Source organism: Oncorhynchus gorbuscha, linkage group LG15 (assembly GCF_021184085.1).
Source record: "Oncorhynchus gorbuscha isolate QuinsamMale2020 ecotype Even-year linkage group LG15, OgorEven_v1.0, whole genome shotgun sequence".
Lineage (NCBI taxonomy): Eukaryota > Metazoa > Chordata > Actinopteri > Salmoniformes > Salmonidae > Oncorhynchus > Oncorhynchus gorbuscha.
Window position 1 is genome coordinate 34,384,307 of NC_060187.1, and position 22,083 is coordinate 34,406,389.

The 22,083-nt window shown below is 41.8% G+C and overlaps 1 protein-coding gene across 6 annotated transcripts in view; it reads right to left on the reverse strand.

The window, feature by feature from the left end:
• Positions 1 to 4,477: 4,477 nt before the first annotated feature.
• The window catches only part of LOC123996985 (serine/threonine-protein kinase PAK 2), a 38,756-nt gene continuing 21,150 nt past the window's right edge, over positions 4,478 to 22,083 (reverse strand). For 2 of the 6 annotated variants that reach the window (XM_046300894.1, XM_046300891.1), the window contains 14 exons: positions 17,194 to 17,522; positions 9,935 to 10,041; positions 9,641 to 9,791; positions 9,517 to 9,548; positions 9,241 to 9,351; positions 9,010 to 9,142; positions 8,835 to 8,898; positions 8,635 to 8,683; positions 8,282 to 8,394; positions 7,974 to 8,091; positions 7,717 to 7,816; positions 6,394 to 6,590; positions 6,065 to 6,202; positions 4,478 to 5,883 (listed from right to left, as the gene is read on the reverse strand). In XM_046300894.1, coding sequence (XP_046156850.1) covers positions 5,797 to 5,883; positions 6,065 to 6,202; positions 6,394 to 6,590; positions 7,717 to 7,816; positions 7,974 to 8,091; positions 8,282 to 8,394; positions 8,635 to 8,683; positions 8,835 to 8,898; positions 9,010 to 9,142; positions 9,241 to 9,351; positions 9,517 to 9,548; positions 9,641 to 9,791; positions 9,935 to 10,041; positions 17,194 to 17,383 — 1,590 coding nt within the window. In that variant the 5' untranslated portion in view covers positions 17,384 to 17,522 and the 3' untranslated portion in view covers positions 4,478 to 5,796. Of the gene's footprint in view, positions 5,884 to 6,064; positions 6,203 to 6,393; positions 6,591 to 7,716; positions 7,817 to 7,973; positions 8,092 to 8,281; positions 8,395 to 8,634; positions 8,684 to 8,834; positions 8,899 to 9,009; positions 9,143 to 9,240; positions 9,352 to 9,516; positions 9,549 to 9,640; positions 9,792 to 9,934; positions 10,042 to 17,174; positions 17,523 to 18,438; positions 18,617 to 22,083 lie in introns of those variants that run through there. The other 4 variants (XM_046300892.1, XM_046300895.1, XM_046300893.1 and 1 more) reach the window with 4 other exon arrangements.

The following is a 22,083-nucleotide window of genomic DNA, read 5'->3' on the forward strand; positions in this document are numbered from 1 at the left end:
CAACACTTTGTTTTTGCATTATTTAAACTAAATTGAACATGTTTCATTATTTATTTGAGGTTAAATTGAATTTATTGATGTATTATATTAAGTTGTACTGCAGCGCCAGCTGTGCAATCAGAGACTGGGTTCGCGCCCAGGCCAGGCTCTGTCTAACCCTGTGATAGGGATGTCCTTGTCTCAACGCGCACCAGCGACTCCTGTGGCGGGCCGGGCGCAGTGCGCGCTAACCAAGGTTGCCAGGTGCACGGTGTTTCCTCCGGATTGGATGCGTGCTGTGTTAAGAAGCAGTGCGGCTTGGTTGGGTTGTGTCACGCATGACTTTCAAGAGCCCGTACGGGAGTTGTAGCGATGAGACAAGATAGTAGCTACTAAAAAAAACAATTGGATACCACGAAATTGGGGAGAAAAAGGGGTCAAAATTCAAAACAAAAAAAAGTGTTAATTCAGTATTGTTGAAATTGTCATTATTACAATGTTTTTTTTTTTAAATCGGCCGATTAATCGGTATCTACTTTTTTGGTCCTCCGATAATCGGTATAATCTGTCGACCTCTAGAAAGTACCTTTCTAAATCATGCAACATTTAAATATATAAAATGCTCAATCCAAACAAAACAACAGATAGATACTTGCGACTAGCCCCAGTAACTTCGCATCCATTCAGTGTCACTGTCAAAAGCGATTGTTGATTTTGATATTGGTGAAGCCAAGGTTTTCTTCACACTCCACACAATGACTGATGTTTTAGTCTTGATAAGATTTACACAATCTTTAGTCCAGTTTGCATTGGGAACGTTTGTGTAGCGTTTGTGTAGGCGGTCATTATTTGATATGCAAAATACATTTTAATCCTCGAATCAGCTCTGCACACGTTGGCCTTCTGTGCCCTAGGGCGAGATTGTGCGCCAGCTAGGTTTACATTCAGATTATAATTTATTATTTACTTTACTGTATAATAAATGTTCATCCTTTGATATCTAACTCGTTGACGAATCCAATATTGGGGTCCAATTTCTCAAAAAACTGTTGCCACCCCATCCATGACATGCACAGACTCGTTGCAGAGAACAGCCTTTGCATTGAGAAACTGTGTAGGAAACTGTGTAGGCATTATTAATGTTTATTTCTAGTTTTATTTTATATGCAAGACAGATTCTAATAATGGTATCAGGTCTGCACGTTTTGGCCTTCTATGCGCACATGAGCGTGTGCGCCTGGCCTTCTATGTACACGTGAGGCTGAAGCGACTGCTTTGCAGGCTCACATTTGGACTAATATAATGTATAGTTAAAATCAATTATTAATTAATTGATATCTAAATGACCTAATCCATTATCTGAGACCAAGCGTAAATCGTTATAAAACACACATAAGCATCATGAATCAATGTGCCTGTCTAGCTCAGGCCAAGCATGCATATGGCCTCAGAACATCAGGCAAATCCAGTCAATTATAGACGTTTTCAAAAACATAACTTTTCAAAATCTTACATGGACTTTGCTTGGAGTAAATGGTCATTCATGTATCAATTATAGATTTAATGTATTTCCAATTCACCATGGATGAAATGATGGCAATCCATATTTCTGGTGAAGGTGCATGTGCCTTTTTTTGATAATGCTCCAGAAAAGAGCACATGGCGCAGCAATCCATAATATAAAAAAAATTCTACTTAATTACAAAACATAATTTCCATGCATATACAGTATTTTAAATGAGTAATGTCCACTCACAGATCCTCGACGACGAACTGTTAGTAAGACAACTATGGCCAGTATCTGACTGTCTATGACATCATATGATCAATGCGTCTGATTGGATTATTGGATATTGCATTGGCAAGAAAAACAGTAGCGTATGGCTCATTTCCTTCTCAAATTGTAGATCTTTAACTGTATGGTCAGGACATTCTTATTATGAGTAAATATAAACTCAAAATAAAAAAATCCTCTCACTATCAGCTGCGTTAATTTTCAGCGAAATTAATGTGTAAATAGTTGTATGAACATAACAAGATTCAACAACTGAGACATAAACTGAACAAGTTCCACAGACATGTGACTAACAGAAATTGAATAATGTGTCCTTGAACAAAGGGGGGTCAAAATCAAAAGTAACATTCAGTATATGGTGTGGCCACCAGCTGCATTAAGTACTGCAGTGCATCTCTTCCTCATGGACTGCAACAGATTTGCTAGTTCTTGCTGTGAGATAATACCCCATTCTTCCACTAAGGCATCTGCACGTTCCCGGTCATTTCTGGGGGGAATGGCTCTAGCTCTCACCCTCCGATCCCAGACGTGCTCAATGGGATTGAGATCCGGGCTCTTCGCTGGCCATGGCAGAACACTGACATTACTGTCTTGCAGGAAATCACGCACAGAACGAGCAGTATGGCTGGTGGCATTGTCATGCTGGAGGGTCATGTCAGGATGAGCCTGCAGGAAGGGTACCACATGAGGGAGGAGGATGTCGCCCTGTAACACACAGCGATGAGATTGCCTGCAATGGCAACAAGCTCAGTCCGATGATGCTGTGACACACCGCCCCAGACTATGACGGACCCTCCACCTCCAAATTGATCCCGCTCCCGAGTACAGGCCTCGGTGTAACACTCATTCCTTCAACGATAAACGCGAATCCAACCATCACCCCTGAGGAGACAAAACCCGCACTTTTTGCCAGTCCTGTCTGTCCAGCGACGGTGGGTTTGTGCCCATAGGCGACGTTGTTGCTGGGGATGTCTGGTGAGGACCTGCCTTACAACAGGCCTACAAGCCCTCAGTCCAGACTTCTCACAGCCTATTGCGGACAGTCTGAGCACTGATGGAGGGATTGTGCGTTCCTGGTGTAACTAAGGAAGTTGTTGTTGTCATCCTGTACCTGTTCCACAGGTGTGATGTTCAGATGTACCGATCCTGTGCAGGTGTTGTTACACGTGGTCTGCCACTGCAGATCAGCTGTCAGTCCTGTCTCCCTGTAGTGCTGTCTTAGGCGTCTCACAGTACGGGCATTGCAATTTATTGCCCTGGCCACATCTTGCAGTCCTCATGCCTCCTTGCAGCATGCCTAAGGCACGTTCACGCAGATGAGCAGGGATCGTGGGCATCTTTCTTTTGGTGTTTTTCAGAGTCAGTAGAAAGGCCTCTTTAGTGTCCTAAGTTTTCATAACTCTGACCTTAATGGCCTACTGTCTGTAAGCTGTTAGTGTCTTAATGATTGTTCCACAAGTGCATGTTCATTAATTGTTTATGGTTTATTGAACAAGCATGGGAAACAATGTTAAAACCCTTTACAATGAAGATCTGTGAAGTGATTTGGATTTTTACAAATTATCTTTGAAAAGACAGGGTCCTGAAAAAAGGCACAACTTACTCTCTCAGTCCAGGTCCTGTACCTGTGCCAGGTTCTTGCTAGTAAAATGGGTCTGCCTGGACATACTCCCATCTACAGTAGCGGGAGTTACTCAGGTTTATCTACACCCACATTCATTTTGTAACATTTTCAATTCATGAAACAACCCTTGACTTTGAACAATCTGACTTATTATACATGCATACATAAGAGAAAAGACAAACAAAATCACGAGGACGTTTGTTTTTCTTGGCCTACTTTAACAAAATGTAATAGCTCCAAATCTTGCCTAAAAATAATGCTCTCTTGGAGTGTCATTCCTTCAGCCCACTCTTTGATGGTCTCCATTCAAGTTAGAGTCATAGTATACAGAAATAATCATTCTTAAATCAACAATAAGGACAAACAGCTGCATTTATTTGAATTTGCAGGCAATTGTCAGATTGTTAGTAATCCAAATAGAAAAAAATAAAACAGTAAATATACATGGCCTTTTCTAGCCTATAAAAAAGGTACCCGGCCTTATATCCACTGTTTTCCGTCTAGTTAGGTACACAATATACACATGAAAAAGCACATTTTCAAGCTACAGTCCTAAATACACAAAAAGTACAGAATTTGACATATACAATATAGCAAAACATTTTTATGAGAACAAAGAATGTTGGCCCAAGCAAGAATAAACCCTGTCATTCTTCCATTGAATTTGCCCATACGGGTGCACATCTACTACCAAGGGACTAATGACGCAGGAGGGAATGATGGTAGCACTGGCAAATGAGGCAACCCTATATCGTCATCCATATCACCATATTCACTGTAATAATGGGAATGTTTTCAAATGTCTGTCCTATAACAAATGAGGCAAGGTTCCCTATATGGGTCTGCCTCATCCATATCACCATATTCATTCATTTTGTAATAATGGGAATGTTTTGAAATGTCTGTCCTATAACAAATGAGGCAACCCTATATCGTCATCCATATCACCATATTCACTGTAATAATGGGAATGTTTTCAAATGTCTGTCCTATAACAAATGAGGCAACTGTTTTCCCTATAGGTACACAATATCATCCATATCACCATATTCACTGTAATAATGGGAATGTTTTCAAATGTCTGTCCTATAACAAATGAGGCAACCCTATATCGTCATCCATATCACCATATTCACTGTAATAATGGGAATGTTTTGAAATGTCTGTCCTATAACAAATGAGGCAACCCTATATCGTCATCCATATCACCATATTCACTGTAATAATGGGAATGTTTTGAAATGTCTGTCCTATAACAAATGAGGCAACCCTATATCATCATCCATATCACCATATTCACTGTAATAATGGGAATGTTTTGAAATGTCTGTCCTATAACAAATGAGGCAACCCTATATCGTCATCCATATCACCATATTCACTGTAATAATGGGAATGTTTTGAAATGTCTGTCCTATAACAAATGAGGCAACCCTATATCGTCATCCATATCACCATATTCACTGTAATAATGGGAATGTTTTGAAATGTCTGTCCTATAACAAATGAGGCAACCCTATATCGTCATCCATATCACCATATTCACTGTAATAATGGGAATGTTTTGAAATGTCTGTCCTATAACAAATGAGGCAACCCTATATCGTCATCCATATCACCATATTCACTGTAATAATGGGAATGTTTTGAAATGTCTGTCCTATAACAAATGAGGCAACCCTATATCGTCATCCATATCACCATATTCACTGTAATAATGGGAATGTTTTGAAATGTCTGTCCTATAACAAATGAGGCAACCCTATATCGTCATCCATATCACCATATTCACTGTAATAATGGGAATGTTTTGAAATGTCTGTCCTATAACAAATGAGAAAAGACCAAAGATTAAATGTGGCACCAGGTGGGAATAACAGTTTCATTAAGTGAGAGGCCCTTAACGTGATCACAGTGGGGACACAAATTAAATTCAAGTATCAAAATGCCTAAGAGGACACTAACAAGCTGGATTGGGAAAAATTACAAAGAAAAAACAATTATGGAAAAATAATTTGACACAATCAACAATACATTAGGCAATGTTTGCATTTGTTTAAGGCAGTAATATTTCTTCCAAAAAGTAAGAACCAGATATCTTAATTCCATGTTAAATAAAAATTTAGCCCCCAATTTTTTTCTTCTTGTACAAAATAACTAAGCCTGGATCTGAAGATAAGCACTTTCATTTGACTTGTCTTCAAACGTTTGAGTGAGAATCAAAGAGTTCATATGGTCAGCGATGGGTTGTGCTCTGGATGTTTTTGGTCTTCTTCACAGTGAGGTTTGTTAGGGCTTATCAGGCTGGAGCATATACAGTTGGGTTGTCACTCAGTCTATTGTCTGGCACAAAACCTCAAATCTGGCACAGCATGGGAAGGCATGGTTGTTTGTTCGGTTAATGGTTGCCTTTCATGGCCTCCTTAGCAGCCAATATGAGAGGTGTAAGACTGGAGAGGGGTTTTGCCAGCTTCAGGAAGGGATGCTAGACAAACAGGAAAGAGGGAGGAAAAAGAGAGTACGGTTAACATTGGAGCTCATCTCTATTGTAGTACATGCAGATGGTGTAATAATGGAGGCATATACAGCCACATCCAACCATTCAAGTTGACACAACAGTAGAAGATCAAATCACATGGGAAGCCATAAATAAAATGGGGCATCACCTGCAGCAGCTCTTTTCCCCCGCCTCTCTTCTCCACATCCATTTCTAGGCAGTGATTAAGGAAGTCTCTGAAGATGGGGGACAGCTTTTCTGGGTTCTGCAGCTCTGGAGTGCCATTGGTAGCAATCAGGTACAGTGCCTTGGGGAGGAGAGGAGAGAGTGCAGAGGGGAAGACTAGAACTGTGAGATACCTTACAAATGTGCTGGAAAAGTCTGCCTGTTACATCCATGTCAGTCTTATATCACTATGGAACTAGCTTTTGATGCACTATGATACAGTAAAACAAAGACATTTCATTTTAGAAGGGTGCTACTCTACGGTTCACTTACTCTTAGCGGGTTCTCATTGAGGTATGGAGGCTCCCCCTCAACCATCTCAATGGCCATGATGCCCAGGGACCAGATATCAACCTTTGGCCCATAGGCCTTCCGGGTCACCACTTCAGGTGCCATCCAGTAAGGCGTGCCCACCATGGTGCTGCGCTTGCTCTGCTCTGGTGTGATCTGGGCGCAGAAACCAAAATCGGCTGCACAAAGAGAAGGGAGGTGGGACAACTCAGAGAGAGATGGAGACTGAATGTTAGCACTACAAACAGCAGCACTAGCATAATAGTCATTATTTAACTATCCTTTCCAAAATGTTACTTCCCTTTCATAGGATGTAGATTAATGGTTTGATGTGTCAGCTGTTTGTTCACCCTCCTGCAATTGCTAATAACCCATCCTCAACTGCCCGACTATATGTGATAAAGTGGAAATCTGAGGCCCGCACCCGACCCGCTATTATAGAAAATGTGCTGTAGGCTACAGTCAAAGAAGGATTTTTTGACAGAGGGTGCAGGTTATTTTTTGTGTGCCCGATTTAGATACGTTTCTGCTTATACTTTCCAACATTTTGGTAGGCTATTTGTAAATCAAGTGTCTATAATTATATACATGTGGCTTCTCTTTTGTCATTATATGGTGCCCTAGAAGACTAAATAAACTCTTACTCAACAGAAAATGTAATAGATCAATGGAATCAATCCTTCAATCTAGTTGACATCGGTAAAGTTCTCTCTATCATCTCTGCTTATTTTGCGGAGCAAAGACGTTTAGGGACCTGGGAGAAAATGCAGTAACAAATAAATAAATGGGAAAGATTTTCTGTGTAAAATTTCCAAATGACATCAGCTTAGATTTTATGTGGTTGAAATACAATCAGCGTTTTAATTCTAATTATTAATGACATTCTGGGGTACAAGGGTTTATTTAGTCTTCTAGGGCCACCTATAATGACAGAAGAGAAGCTTGACTACCAAAATGTTGGATATTATAAGCAGAAACATCTAAATCAGGCCAAACAAATCCTGCACCCCTTGTCAAAAAATCAATCTGCCGTCTCTGACTATAGGTAGCCTACAGCGCATTTTCTATATTAGCGGGTTAGGGTCGGGCCTTAGATTTTCACTTTATCACATATAGTCGAGCAGTTAAGGATGGGTTATTAGCAATTGTGGGCATGTGCTGGTGAACAAACAGCTGACTCACACACCACTACCACAGTCAATAAGGTAAATATCTACCCCCAACTATTAGTACTTTTACTTCCTCTACAACTCTACATAGACCATGACCAGCCTGGGGTTGTTTAGGGGGTAGAGGGAGACTCACTGAGCTTGACAGAGCCATCCATCCCCAGTAGCACGTTGTCACTCTTGATATCACGATGGATGACCTGGTTCGCATGAAGGAACTCCAGTGCTTGTAAACACTTCAGATGGGGAAACCAATGAGAGGGAGAGAGACACAGAGAGGGATGGTTATGAAGGAAAAAACAGTCAACAAACACACACAAGTTTCTCACCCAGCCAGTGTTAAAGGGTAAATATGTAAAGGTTAACCCTGTGTTCCGCATAAGAGCTGGTCACCTCTCTGCAGACAGCAGCTATCTGAGCCTCGTCCATGCAGGTCTCTGTCACCACATCAGTCAGCGAGCCACCAGCCAAGTACTCCATCACCACATAGAGCTCCTCTCCCACCAGGAAACTGACATAAACACACAGACACCAAAGCCAGAGAGGTCGTTAGGATATATTGTATTGTAAAAAAATGGTACACCCAATGTGTTCCAGGACCTCTAGAGTCTCACCATCACCAGGAGGTTAGGTTTGGTACATCGAACTGACACCGAAGTTAGTGATGTTAAGGTTAATTATATATTTGACCATTCTATTACCTGTCTACGAAGTTGACAATATTTGGGTTCTTTAACTCTTTCATCACCATAATTTCATTTATGATCAGCTCCTTCTTGGGCTGCTTCTGTAGGTTGATCTGTTTAATGGCCACCTGTGAAAAACACCCAGAAAGAAGGAAATGTTCAACATGAGCCTCTAAAATGGGTGAGTGATTAGTTATCCTGCTATTTCTAATCTGCTGCCAGGCTAACAGTTCTCAAACTCTTTCCCCATTCCTGACTCTCTTGTCGTCATTCCTCTACTCTTTCAATATTTCCTTCCTTTCACTTATTCTCCTCTATGCATCAATCCCCGGTCAGTCGACCAATGACAACCCTTAATTCCCCTTTACCTCTTGTCCTGTGGCGACATCAATGGCCGTGTACACTGTCCCCGAAGCCCTGTGTGTGGACAATGTTTACATATTTTTTTATAACTCGGACACACACACACACCTCTGTCACACACACTCTCCCCATGCACAAATAAGACCCCATACACACTACACTCAAATACACCCCAATTACCACCTTCAAATAAACGTACACTTACCCCTGTCCAATTTTTTCATATCTCGTGTACTTCTTTTTGGGATCTCCAATGCTGACTATAGTTCCTGAGGGCAAATATATGATTATACAGACCAGACCAATACTGATTTCCCCTGACAAACGGGTCTTAATAGCTACCTGTAACATTGCTTTTGTGAAATATATAGTTTGTTTACTCAGTTTGTCCATGATCTCCTCGTCTGACATCTTTCCCTTCTTCTTCTGTCTGTCTACAGCCTTGGAGGCCGAGTCTCCATCTGGGCATGTGGCTGGAGCTGGGATGGGGTCAATGACGGAGCGAGTGTACACCTGCAGGCCAACACACAAGGCACACATAATAAATAAGTCGAAAGAGAGCAAGAGCGAAAGAGAAGTGGAGGTTGTGAGCTCCATTCAAAATGACTCACACTCTTAGTGTATTCTGGACGTGGTGCCACAATGGGTGGGGGAGCTTCATCATCATCATCATCAATGTCCTTGATATTGGTCGATGAGGGTTCCATGACATTTTTGACCGGCTAATGCAAAATAGAAGATATAACAAACATTTCATACATAGCCCCACACATATGTCTTTCACATATTTTCTAGGCTGCCATGAGTGAGGTCAAGGAACAAGAAATTGCAGCACCATATTATTCAGGTAGCTAGTAAGTCATCACTAGAACAAATTTAGTACTTACAGACTGGGGTCCTGTGGGGAAACCATCTTTTTCTAAAAATGAAATGACATTTTTTTTTGTTGCAATCTTTAAAAAGTCTGTAACAAACAGAAAACAGTCAAGTCTAATCCATATGAAAGTTCACCAGAGGAGGAGAAACTGAGGTATTTCTGGCGGCCGTTGCCCGTAGAGTCATAGAATTTGAGCACGTCGAGAACAGCCTGTGGGTTCTTCTTCTGCTCGGACTTGGTGATGTTTGATGTCTGGAGAAGTCGTGCCCATTGCTCTGGCATGCCCTATCAGCGAGGAGGATACAAGGGGGGGGGGGGGGGGGGGGTCAATCAACTAAGAAAACTAGCAGTACTACATCCATCCAGGCTGAGATTTGAGTATACCTGGAGTAAGAGATGAAGAGTTGGAGGAAAGTGTGGCTACTCACAGTGAACTCCCCAGTGACAGCATCAAAGCCAACGTGGATGGTGTGTTCAAAGTCTGAAGGCGGAGAGATCTCTGGTCTTTCTTTGTCCCGGTCTTTCTTTCTACCACCTGAAAGTCAATCAATAAACCATCATTACATTCTCTGGTAATAAATGGGCTGAAACGTAATCAGATCCAACAATGGATAGACAAATTGAAAGACCAAAAAACTTCAACTGCCTCTGGATAGTCTGATGCACACAGATGGAAACTAATATAAGATGGATTGGTTCTGAACTAAGATGCACTGAATGAAATGTAGCCTCTACTGGAAATGCACCTTTACCACCAGAACCACTAAAGCAGAGTCATTTGGACTGCTCACGAATGTCTTCTTTATTTATTGCTGTGACATTTTTAAAGTCATGCCCCTCTCTGTCCTTGAGACTTTTCCTAAATACGTCTATTTAACACATTGTAGTTGTTAGAATCTTTCTTGACATTTTGATTAAGAGGAAGGGGGGTGTACTTTAGCACAGACCAATAGAGGAAGCCAACGGACAGGAATTCCCTTTTACGTGGAGACAGCTTCCACCCTACAGTGCATTCGAAAAGTATTCAGATCCCTTGACTTTGTCTACATTTTGCTGCGTTACAGCCTCATTCTAAAATTATTTTTTTTTAAAAAAAAAAAAAAATAAAAAAAATAAATAAATAAAATAATTAAATAAAAAATAAAAATCCTCATTAATCTACACACCATACCACATAATGACAAGGTGAAAACAGGTTTTTAGACATTATTGCAAATGTAGTAAAAATTAAAAACATAACTTTTTTCTCTCCAATCAAAACATAACTTTACTGTGTTTAAACATCTCAATACACTTTACATGAATATACAGTAGACACACTGAATGGCACACTGTTCGGCTGTCACGTTCTGACCTTTATTTCCTTTGTTTTGTCTTTATTTAGTATGGTCAGGGCGTGAGTTGGGGTGGGCAGTCTGTGTGTTTTTTAATGTTTTTCCATTTCTATGTTTGGCCTGATATGGTTCTCAATCAGAGGCAGCTGTTTATCGTTGTCCCTGATTGAGAATCATACTTAAGTAGCCTGGGTTTCACTGTTGGTTTGTGGGTGTTTGTTTCCGTGTCTGTCACCACACGGGACTGTTTCGGTTTGGTTTTCGTTCATGTTCACATTTATTGTTTTGTAGTTCTTAGTGTTCAGTTTATGTTTTATAATAAACGATATGGACACTTACCACGCTGCGTTTTGGTCCAATCCTTGTTACACCTCTTCAGACGAAGAGGAGGAAATCTGCCGTTACATCGGCCATGTAAGTGACCAGGAGCTAGCTGGACTGACAGACAGCTGTCGTCATTATGTGGTGCTTACCCTGCAGAGTACAGTTGATCTAACCTCAGGCCAGACCATGGTAAATCCCACCAGTCTCTGAGAGAATTCAACCCCTGACCTCTGACCCCTGGGATGTGTCTTTGGGAAGTGCAGTTTGTTTATCTAGATATGTCTTCAGGGGATGTACAGTAGTAGCTAGTTTCTCTGGAGACCTCACTTCTTCACTGTAGGAATAAATGTGTAAACCAAGAGACCCTGTAAACTGGGAGCTGGGGCTGGGAGCTGAGGGCTGGGGAAGGGAAGAGAGGCCCTCTACTGTACATGTTTCGTGTACTGTAGAGGACAATGGTGGGAACTTGTACGTGGGTTGAAACTGCAGTTCTCAGCCAAAAACAGAGATAGAGGGCCACATCAGATGTAATGCAACACATACAAATCCCCCTTAAGAATCAATCAGATCATCAGACAGTCTTAAAGTTCTGTGACATAAGCCTCCACCTGACCTTGGGATTTGATCCAGCTCAGAGCAACAAGCACGTCTTTTTCAAAGAGGAGTTTTTTAACCTTTTATGATGTCACCTGGATTTTACTACCTACTTGGACATCTTTATAACCGTACAACAAACTACAATTACAACATCTTAGAGTTATAGTGGAAGGAATCCAATGGGCTAGAAGTACATTTCTAATACATTTCAATACATATGGAAAGTTCCTAGCCCAGCCTTTGCTTCAACCAGTGACCTGTATTCAAATCCCCAGGGGTTGTTATTCAAAATCCGGTTCAGAGATGAAGGTTGTATTTTTAATGTTCCCTGCTTGCTAGAAATACTGTTTTTACATAAGTATTCAGACACTTTGCTCTGCGACTTGAAACTGAGCTCAGGTGCATCCTGTTTACGTTGATCATCCTTGAGATATTTTTACAACTTGGAGTCCACCTGTGGTAAATTCTATTTATTGGACATGATTTGGAAGGACACACACCTTTATATATAAGGTCCCACATTTGACAGTGCATGTCAGAGCTAAAACCAACCCATAAGGTTGAAGGAATTGACGGTAGAGCTCAGAGACAGGATTGTGTTGAGGCACAGATCTGGGGAAGGGTACCAAAAAATGTCTGCAGCATTGAAGGTCCCCAAGAACTCAATGGCCTCCATTATTCTTAAATGGGAGAAGTTTGGAGCCACCAAGACTCTTCCTAGAGCTAGATGCCTGGCCAAACTGAGCAATTGGGGGAGAAGGGCCTTGGTCTGGGAAGTGACCAAGTACCCGATGGTCACTCTGACAGAACTCCAGAGTTCATCTGTGGATATGGGAGAACCTTCCAGAAGGACAACCATCTCTGCAGCACTCCACCAATCAGGCCTTTTTGGTACCAGACGGCAGTGGTGGAAAATGTACTCATTGTCATACTTGAATAAAAGTAAAGATACCTTAATAGAAAATGACTCAAGCAACAGTGAAAGCCACCCAGTAAAATACTACTTGAGTAAAAGTCTAAAAGTATTTGGTTTTAAATATACTTAAGTATCAAAAGTACATGGAATTGCTAAAATGTACTTAAGTAACAAAAGTAAAAGTATAAATCATTTCAACTTCCTTATATCAATTTTCATTTGATCTTTTTATTGACGAATAGCCAAAAGCACACTCCAACACTCAGAAATGATTTACAAACAAAGCATTTGTGTTTCGTGAGTCCGCCAGATCAGAGGCAGGGACGTTATCTTGACAACTGTGTGAAATGGACCATTTTCCTGTCAAAACATAAGGAGCACTATTGAGTGTCAGATTGACATTCTCTCCCTGACCAAGTCTGTAATACCTATATGTTTCAAGCAAACCACCAAAGTCTCTGTGATCAAGAAAGTGAAGATAACCTGCCTAAATGATTACCACCCCGTAGCACTCAAGTCGGTAGCCATGAAGTGCTTGAAAAAGACTGGTCATGGCTCACATCAACACCATCATCCCGGAAACCCTAGACTTACTACGGAATTGTGTTTGGCCACACAGTCAACACCATCATTAAATTTGCTGACGACACAACAGTGGTAGGCCTCACTGACAATGGTGAGACAATCTCCAGTTCCTTGGTGTCCACATTACCAACGGACTATCATGGTCCAAACACAAAATGTGGAAAAGGTCAAGGGGTCTGAATACTTTCCGAATGCACTGTACACCCTAAAAAAGTGCCTCCCCATCCGCTAATAGGGGAAAGGGGTATACCTACTGAATGCATTGTGCCTTCCGCATTTAACCGAACCCCTCTGAATCAGAGTGGTGCGTGGAGCTGCCATAATCGACATCCAAGTCTTCGGCGCCCGGGGAACAGTGGGTTAGCTGCCTTGCTCAGGGGCAGAATGACAGATTTTTACTTTGCCAGCTCGGGGATTTGATCCAGCAACCTTTTGGTTACCTGGCCCAACGCTCTAACCACTAGGCTACCTGCTGCCCCAATACAGTTGCATACGCAGGATTTGTATTACACAGAGGGACTATGACAAACAAGCCGACTATCTGGATGAGCTTTTCAGGCAGCGGGGTTACCCAGAGGAATGGCTGCATGACGCAAGGGATCGTTATAAAACTATGACCCAGGTTGACAGCCTCAGGCCCAAACCACCCCGCCCTCCTGACCAATGCGTTCAGTGCTTCCTTCAGTACTCCCCACATGGTAAACAGTTCAACCACATCATTAAAAAACACTTGTACATCTTGAGCACTGATCCACCACTGGAAAAGACGTTTAAACAACCCCTGCGGGTCGTCTTCAAACGCGCCTCTAACATCAATCAAATGGTGGTGATATCGGATCTTCCACCAGTGTCACGTAGTACTTTCCTAGACAATGTGCCGATTGGCAATTACAGATGTGGCCGATGTAACCAGTGTAGCTTTACGAAAACATGCACAATGTTCAATCACCCTATTACGGGCAAGGTCATTAAGATTAAGGGCATCATTACGTGTTCCACAAAAAATGCAATATACCTGATCAAGTGTGTGGTCTATGCTATGTAGGAAAAACAAAACTATCTCTGAAAACAAGGAGTAATGGAGGCTCGTCACAACATTAGCTCTCAGATACACATCGGTATCGAATATGTTAAAGACTCCTGGGGGGGTACTGATAATCTTCTCAATAATATTGTATTGGATCCACCATGTGTACCATGTCTCCTAAAAGGTCTGAACCAAGAGTTTGACATCAGACCATTTCTTACATGAATATGTCACTTTGATTTGTCTTGCCTATCAGGTCTCCAACTTGGTCATTTTGAAATATAGGTCATTTTTTTGTAACTACCACATGTGCCAATCTCATTGATATCAAATTATTAGTGATACACATAGTTTTTACACCCAACATGTGTCATGTGCGTAATGGTCATGAGAGGTGAAACATGTATATTTTGGGATGTAAGCACTCGTTTTTTTTTATTTGACTTGAAAAAGATCCGTTAGATAGAAACATTGTCAAGAAAGCCGTGAATTGTGAGCTTTAACAGTTTGCAGGCCTTCTTGTTCTTTACTAGAATCTTAATATCACAAAATAAACTGGAGTTATAACCAGTTTTAGGAGGGCATGTCATTTTCTGAATGGTTTTCCCCCGTTGCCCCTCTTCCGACAGTAGGGCCTGATCCCCTCCTTCTCCCGGAAGTTGGAGGTGCCGTGCCCAGTTGATAATCACCCCAATAATTGCCTCGAAACTGAACCTAAGCTAAACTATACAGAGACTAACGTCACACAACAAATTACAACAAATCTCACCCAAATGATGGGTGAGAAAGTGTGAGTTGATTACTGAGGGGAAGCTAACAATGCCAAATGTTGTAAATCACCAATTGTGAATGAAGAACAAGGCAGGCCATTCCATTGCATTGATCTATCTAATTTCAAAATGGTATGTACCCTCTATCAGCCCATTGAATCCAAGCAGTCTTATCAGTCTACTCAGGCCTACTTGGAGTGCGTGCGTCATTTACAATGGCAAGAAGACCAAGATGATTGGATGCACATTCTGCATCAGCGTTGCTACAAAATCTGAATGCAAACAGCTCAGATCTTGGGGAAGAAATGAATCATCTCTGATGATGATTCTTCTTATTCTCCTGAACATACACCCCTGAGGTCTAAGTAAAAACATGTTTTAAATGAATGGTGCAATGAGCAGGTGCCCGCGCCACCACCAAATGGAACGGCGAGACAGGAGAGAGGAAGGACAACGCTACGGGACAATTATCAGCACAAAATGTCATCACTGAGAGAGAGGACCCTACATCAAGCAAAAACATCAGCAACACACTCAGCAGTTTGTTGTTTATGTGACATGAGGCCATTGCGTTTAGACGCACGCCATGTAAGCACAAGCTGGTCATATTTGACTGCTGTCAGACACATTCATTATAATACCATCATTGCTATTTTGATGATTTACACTATTTATTAAGCACACTTGGCGCTTATAATGATGTTTAGGCTACTGATGTTTTCATCATTTGACACGTCATGCTGACCTGACCGTGCATCTTGATGGTTGGGGTATTTTTTGTTGTTGTTTTTGTTATAAAAATAAGCTGTTACCACATTTCAACACACAGCCTATGTTTCATAGTTGTCACAATTCCACAAATAGTTTAATTTATTTCACCTTTATTTAACTAGGCAAGTCAGTTAAAAACAAATGAGAATTTACAACGCTGGGCCAATTGTGCGTTGCCCTATGGGACTCCCAATCACGGCCGGATGTGATAAAGCCTGGATTTGAACTAGGTACTGCAGCGACGCCTCTTGTACTGAGATGCAGTGTCTTAGACCACTGCTCCACTCGGGAATAAAATGTATTGAACACTTGAATGTGTTTTTACATACAGCCTACAGGAGCAGAAACAAATGAAAGTGCTATTGTGTTATTTGAAATATATATATTTCATGTTCTAATGTTATCGAAGACATTCATAAACACAACCAAATTATTATTTTTGTGATAGCATATATAGCTAGGTTTCCATCCAATTGGTGACAGATTTCTGAATGCGAATATTCTAAAATCTGCATAAAAATTATATGCGCATTTTCCCACCGGAGCTGTTTGCATCAAAGTGCCTTGTTGCAGATAAAAGGCTGTGCGTGATGATTTATTGGACATAAAATACCTTTTGCAGTTAAATTCCCATGTACCGAATAAAAAATACAAGTTAAATGGGTTTCCATCGCATTTTCAACTAAGTGTAATGCACATTTAAAAAATGTATTTGCATTACATAGCGAGTGTGCCCACTCTGTTATTGGCACGTGCGCTCTAGCCAACAGCTGGCAGATACAGTGCGGGTATAGCATACATGATGAGACTATTATGGACAAAAGAGAGATATTAAATTGTATTTGTCAAACGGCAGCCAAGCATCGATGATAATTTCACCAGAATAAGACCCTTGATATTTATTGGAACTGAGCATCAAGCTCATCACCGTGCACTTTCACCACCCTGTGAAGTTCATCATAACTTATTTCATCTGTAATAAACTGCATGCTTTCCCGAGTTTTAGTGGGTGGTCTACTTCAACATGATGGTTATTATATGAATATTTGCGCATAAAACCACTTCTACTGACATTTCTTGCATAATTAGTTTTACGAAATAAAAAGATCTCACCTTGTCTAGCGTGTTTTGTAGACTTTTCTCGCATAAAAAGGTTGGATGGAAACCTGGTTCATGAAATGTATTAATTACACTGCTAGAATGTTACACCTAGAATGTTACACCCAGAATGACAACTCATTAGCTTGGGGGGGGGGGGTCCCTTGAGGCCCAGTGGTTCCCTAGTGTTAAAAAAACAAGATAGGACAGCCAACCCACGCTTTAGAGCCCCTCCCAGTGCCCCACCTCTATGGACTCGTCTGACCTTTCTCTGCGCCTGAGAAAATGGAGATGATCTTGTTGCGGGGTTTCCTCTCCTCTGGAACCGAGGGCAGGGGCTTAGAGCTGTGATTGGCTGAGAGTGGGTCCTTGCTGGAGCCTGTGCTGAAGATGGTGCTGCTCATCCGGACCGGGGGGGCAGGGGGCTTGTCCTCGGGATCACCGTTATCACACATGGCCACAGGGAGGGGAGGGGAGAGGACAGAAAGGGTAACAGAAAGAGACAGACAGAGACTGAGAGTGCGCGGAATAGACAGGTGTGTGCAGAGAGATCAGGAATGGGAATCAGAATAGAAGGAGAGCGCAGAGTGATATCTGTAAGGAAAACAGAGACATAATCAGCTTGACCACACAAATGACAGGTGAACAAGAGCACATGCACATTACATTACATTACATAACATAATAGGTGGTTTTGCTTTTGGAGGCCAGTTCAGTTTTGTGGACACCATAGAGATGTGTAGATATCGCAACATTGTATCTGTCCCATTATGGCACCTGTGAGAGCAGGGGCAGCGCCATTGAGGCCATCTCCATTTTGAAGTCGTACAATTTATTCTTCTAGTACATCTACGAGTGTGTTGATTGAACAGGTATAAAGCCAAGGTTGGCAATTTACTGCCAGCTGCACTGGTAGAATGTGTGTTCACAAGTATAATTAGTTGGCTGATCCCTCCTGGTGACCTAGATGAAATTGTAATCCGTCTCACCCAGTTGAGTACTTCAAAATGGTGAAAGTATTAAATGGTATTGCCCATGTTAAAATGGGCTTTGGGCACTAGAGGTCTCTATACAGTACATATCTGTGGGTGACACTGACGTTATACACAGTAGATGAGCACATTTATGTAGACAGGAAGCTCTGTCCTGCAGAGGTCATTTTCTCCCTGGCATGTTTTCAGCATTCCACTGAGATTATGGAGAGATTTGAGCATAGACCATATTTCCTATATTATCATCATCGCATACTCATTCACACTCTAAAGATAATTCTATGTCTATGGAAGGAGGGGGCAGGGGACAACAACAACACTGGATAAGTTGTGGTGCAGAGGTGATAGGTAGGGACTTGACAAGATCAGTAGGGTCTAGAATAGATATGCTGCAATCAGTCATTTATCAGAAAGGTGTGGGATACAGAGCCAAGGAAAGCACTGCCAGTGCAGACTGTGGTGGGTTTTTAGAGGTTTAATAATTGATGTAGTAGAGATCAACAATAGGGAGGGAATACCTTGAGTAAAGAAGCAGCATCACCAGTGTGGCACTGTCTCCCTTTCATTGTATCCTTTGCTATCTCCATCTAATTATGAGAGAAGTGGCAAGGGGGAAGTCAATCAATTGGAGGACATCCGATTCCACTATTGTTCTCACATCTATCCATCTTCTCAGATCAGTGCAGATGATAGAGACTAAATGAAGAGAGGAAACCATGTCAGACTATTGAGAAACACAATAAATGGACTGTGTATGAAGACCATCATAAACAACTTTCAAGATCAGTAACATTAGCTAGTTAGAAAAGAGAGAAGATAGAGGCATACCTAGAAATTCTCTCACTCCACACATTCAATAGCATTTACCTAACATTAGGCCAAGGTTTCTGAAATATGCAACATAGTAACGTTAGCTAGTTCTACAGTCCAGATCACCCCGACATCCAACACAGAGGTAAAGACAGTTTCGGGTTGGATAATACACGGATATTCACCTGTAGTTTTCCTTATGTCCACCAACAGCAGTTAGGGACCATCAACATAGTGACAAATCAACATTTTCAAATTTCAATAGATCTTTAACCATTACTCCTAAAACTTTCAAAACTGGTTCTAGCTAACCCGGTGGCATAGGCACAAATTGCACACACCTTTTTTTGTTGGTTTACATCTCACACTATTTTAAAATTATTTATTTGAATTTTTGAAATTCAATAGTGCCTTGGTCTTGTGACCAACACCTCAAAAGGTTCATAATGTACACTCAGTGGGCCTACTGCACACTCTTTTGTGTCAATTTGCATCTCATGAGATTTTACAATTTAAAAAATATAAAAAACGTCAATAGCTCTCTGATCATGTGACCTACAACCCTCAAACTGCTATCAGAATATCCACTGAGTAGCCTTACATGTAGCACAAACTTTTGTTTGTCCATTTTAATCTCATGCGATTTTAAATTAATTTTCAATGTTTCGAATTTCAATAGTTCCTTGGTCATGTGACCTACTGACCTCAACCAAGGTTCAGAATGTTCCTTCTATATGGCACACCCTTTTGTTTGTCCCTTTTCATCTCAGGTGATTTTACATAAATATTTTTTAAATGTTACATTTCAATAGCTCCTTGGTCATGTGAACTACTGACCTCATACAAGATTCAGAACGTACTCAGTGGGCCTACACATTGCACACTCTTTAGTTTGTCCATTCTCACCTCACACGTTTTTAGATACAGTGGGTTAAAAAAGTATTTAGTCAGCCACCAATTGTGCAAGTTCTCCCACTTAAAAAGATGAGAGGCCTGTAATTTTCATCATAGGTACACTTCAACTATGACAGACAAAATGAGAGAAAAATAACTCAAAAAATCACATTGTAGGATTTTAATGAATTTATTTGCAAATTATGGTGGAAAATAAACATTTGTTATTGACCAAATACTTATCTCAATACTTTGTTATATACCCTTTGTTGGCAATGACAGAGGTCAAACGTTTTCTGTAAGCCTTCACAAGGTTTTCACACATGTTGCTGGTATTTTGGCCCATTCCTCTATGCAGATCTCCTCTAGAGCAGTGACGTTTTGGGGCTGTTGCTGGGCAACACGGACTTTCAACTCCCTCCAAAGATTTTCTATGGGGTTGAGATCTGGAGACTGGCTAGGCCACTCCAGGACCTTGAAATGCTTCTTACGAAGCCACTCCTTTGTTGCCCGGGCGGTGTGTTTGGGATCATTGTCATGCTGAAAGACCCAGCCATGTTTCATCTTCAATGCCCTTGCTGATGGAAGGAGGTTTTCACTCAAAATCTCACGATACATGGCCCCATTCATTATTTCCTTTACACGGATCAGTCGTCCTGGTCCCTTTGCAGAAAAACAGCCCCAAAGCATGATGTTTCCACCCCCATGCTTCACAGTAGGTATGGTGTTCTTTGGATGCAACTCAGCATTCTTTGTCCTCCAAACACGACGAGTTGAGTTTTTACCAAAAAGTTATATTTTGGTTTCATCTGACCATATGACATTCTCCCAATCTTCTTCTGGATCACCCAAATGCTCTCTAGCAAACTTCAGACGGGCCTGGACATGTACTGGCTTAAGCAGGGGGACACGTCTGGCACTGCAGGATTTGAGTCCCTGGCGGCGTAGTGTGTTACTGATGGTAGGCTTTGTTACTTTGGTCTCAGCTCTCTGCAGGTCATTCACTAGGTCCCCCCATGTGGTTCTGGGATTTTTGCTCACCGTTCTTGTGATCATTTTGACCCCACGGGGTGAGATCTTGCGTGGAGCCCCAGATCGAGGGAGATTATCAGTGGTCTTGTATGTCTTCCATCTCCTAATAATTGCTCCCACAGTTGATTTCTTCAAACCAAGCTGCTTACCTATTGCAGATTAAGTCTTTCCAGCCTGGTGCAGGTCTACAATTTTGTTTCTGGTGTCCTTTGCCAGCTCTTTGGTCTTGGCCATAGTGGAGTTTGAGGTTGTGGACAGGTGTCATTTATACTGATAACAAGTTCAAACAGGTACCATTAATACAGGTAACGAGTGGAGGACAGAGGAGCCTCTTCAAGAAGAAGTTACAGGTCTGCGAAAGCCAGAAATCTTGCTTGTTTGTAGGTGACCAAATACTTATTTTTTATTTTATTTTACACCATAATTTTCCCCCCTCATTGTCTGTCATAGTTGAAGTGTACCTATGATAAATTCCAGGCCTCATCTTTTTAAGTGGGAGAACTTGCACAATTGGTGGTTGACTAAATACTTTTTCGCCCCACTGTACATTTTGTAAACTTTCTCATTTCAATAGCTCCTTGGTCACGGTTTTGTTATTTACTGCTGCTCTTTAATGATTTGTTATTACTTTCTCTTTTTAGGGATTTTCTTAAAACTGCAGTGTTTAGGGCTTGTAAGTAAGCATTTCACTGTAGGGTCTAAATAGAACTTGATTTTATGTGACCTACTGACCTCAAACAAGGTTCAGAATGTCCAATGACTACCCATCTATATTGCACACCTTAGTTTGTCAATTTTTCATCTCACACGTTTTTACAGTTTACAGTAATTGCCTGCTCTGCTCCCCTGAAGGACAGTGTCACTCACACCTATTCACTTGGGCATTCCCACTGGGGCCTTCCTGACCTCCAGGCAGGCCCCCATTGCCATCTGAACTCCAGGCCTCTACTCCCTGCCTGCCCTCTCCCTGGGCCTGAGTGTGTATAGCTTACTCCCTGGAACTACAGACCTCCACACCTACTCTCCCTACCCGTTCAACACCCCTCTCACTGGGCATCACCCATCAGCGTGCCCTGGCCGGGGCTCAGCCATCTCCATAACCTTGCCCATCAGGCGAACTGGAACACCCACACTTAAGTACCCCCTCCCGGACACTAAGACATCTATTTTCCCACTGTCAGGAACCACGTGCACCTGGTAATCCAAAACAGGCTCTGTACACCTGGTGACCCGCCTGCTTTTTTCCACTCTGAAACTAAGTCCCCACTCCAACCTCCATGGCCGGAGTGCCGCCCCTGCTCAGAATCTTGAGTGCACCCCACCTTGATGAAAGCCTCCTCGTGCACCTGGTGACCCTTTGACTTCCACAGTCCCATCAGAGGATGGGCCCAGCCGGATGAGCGACCACCACCTAGCCCCCTACCTAT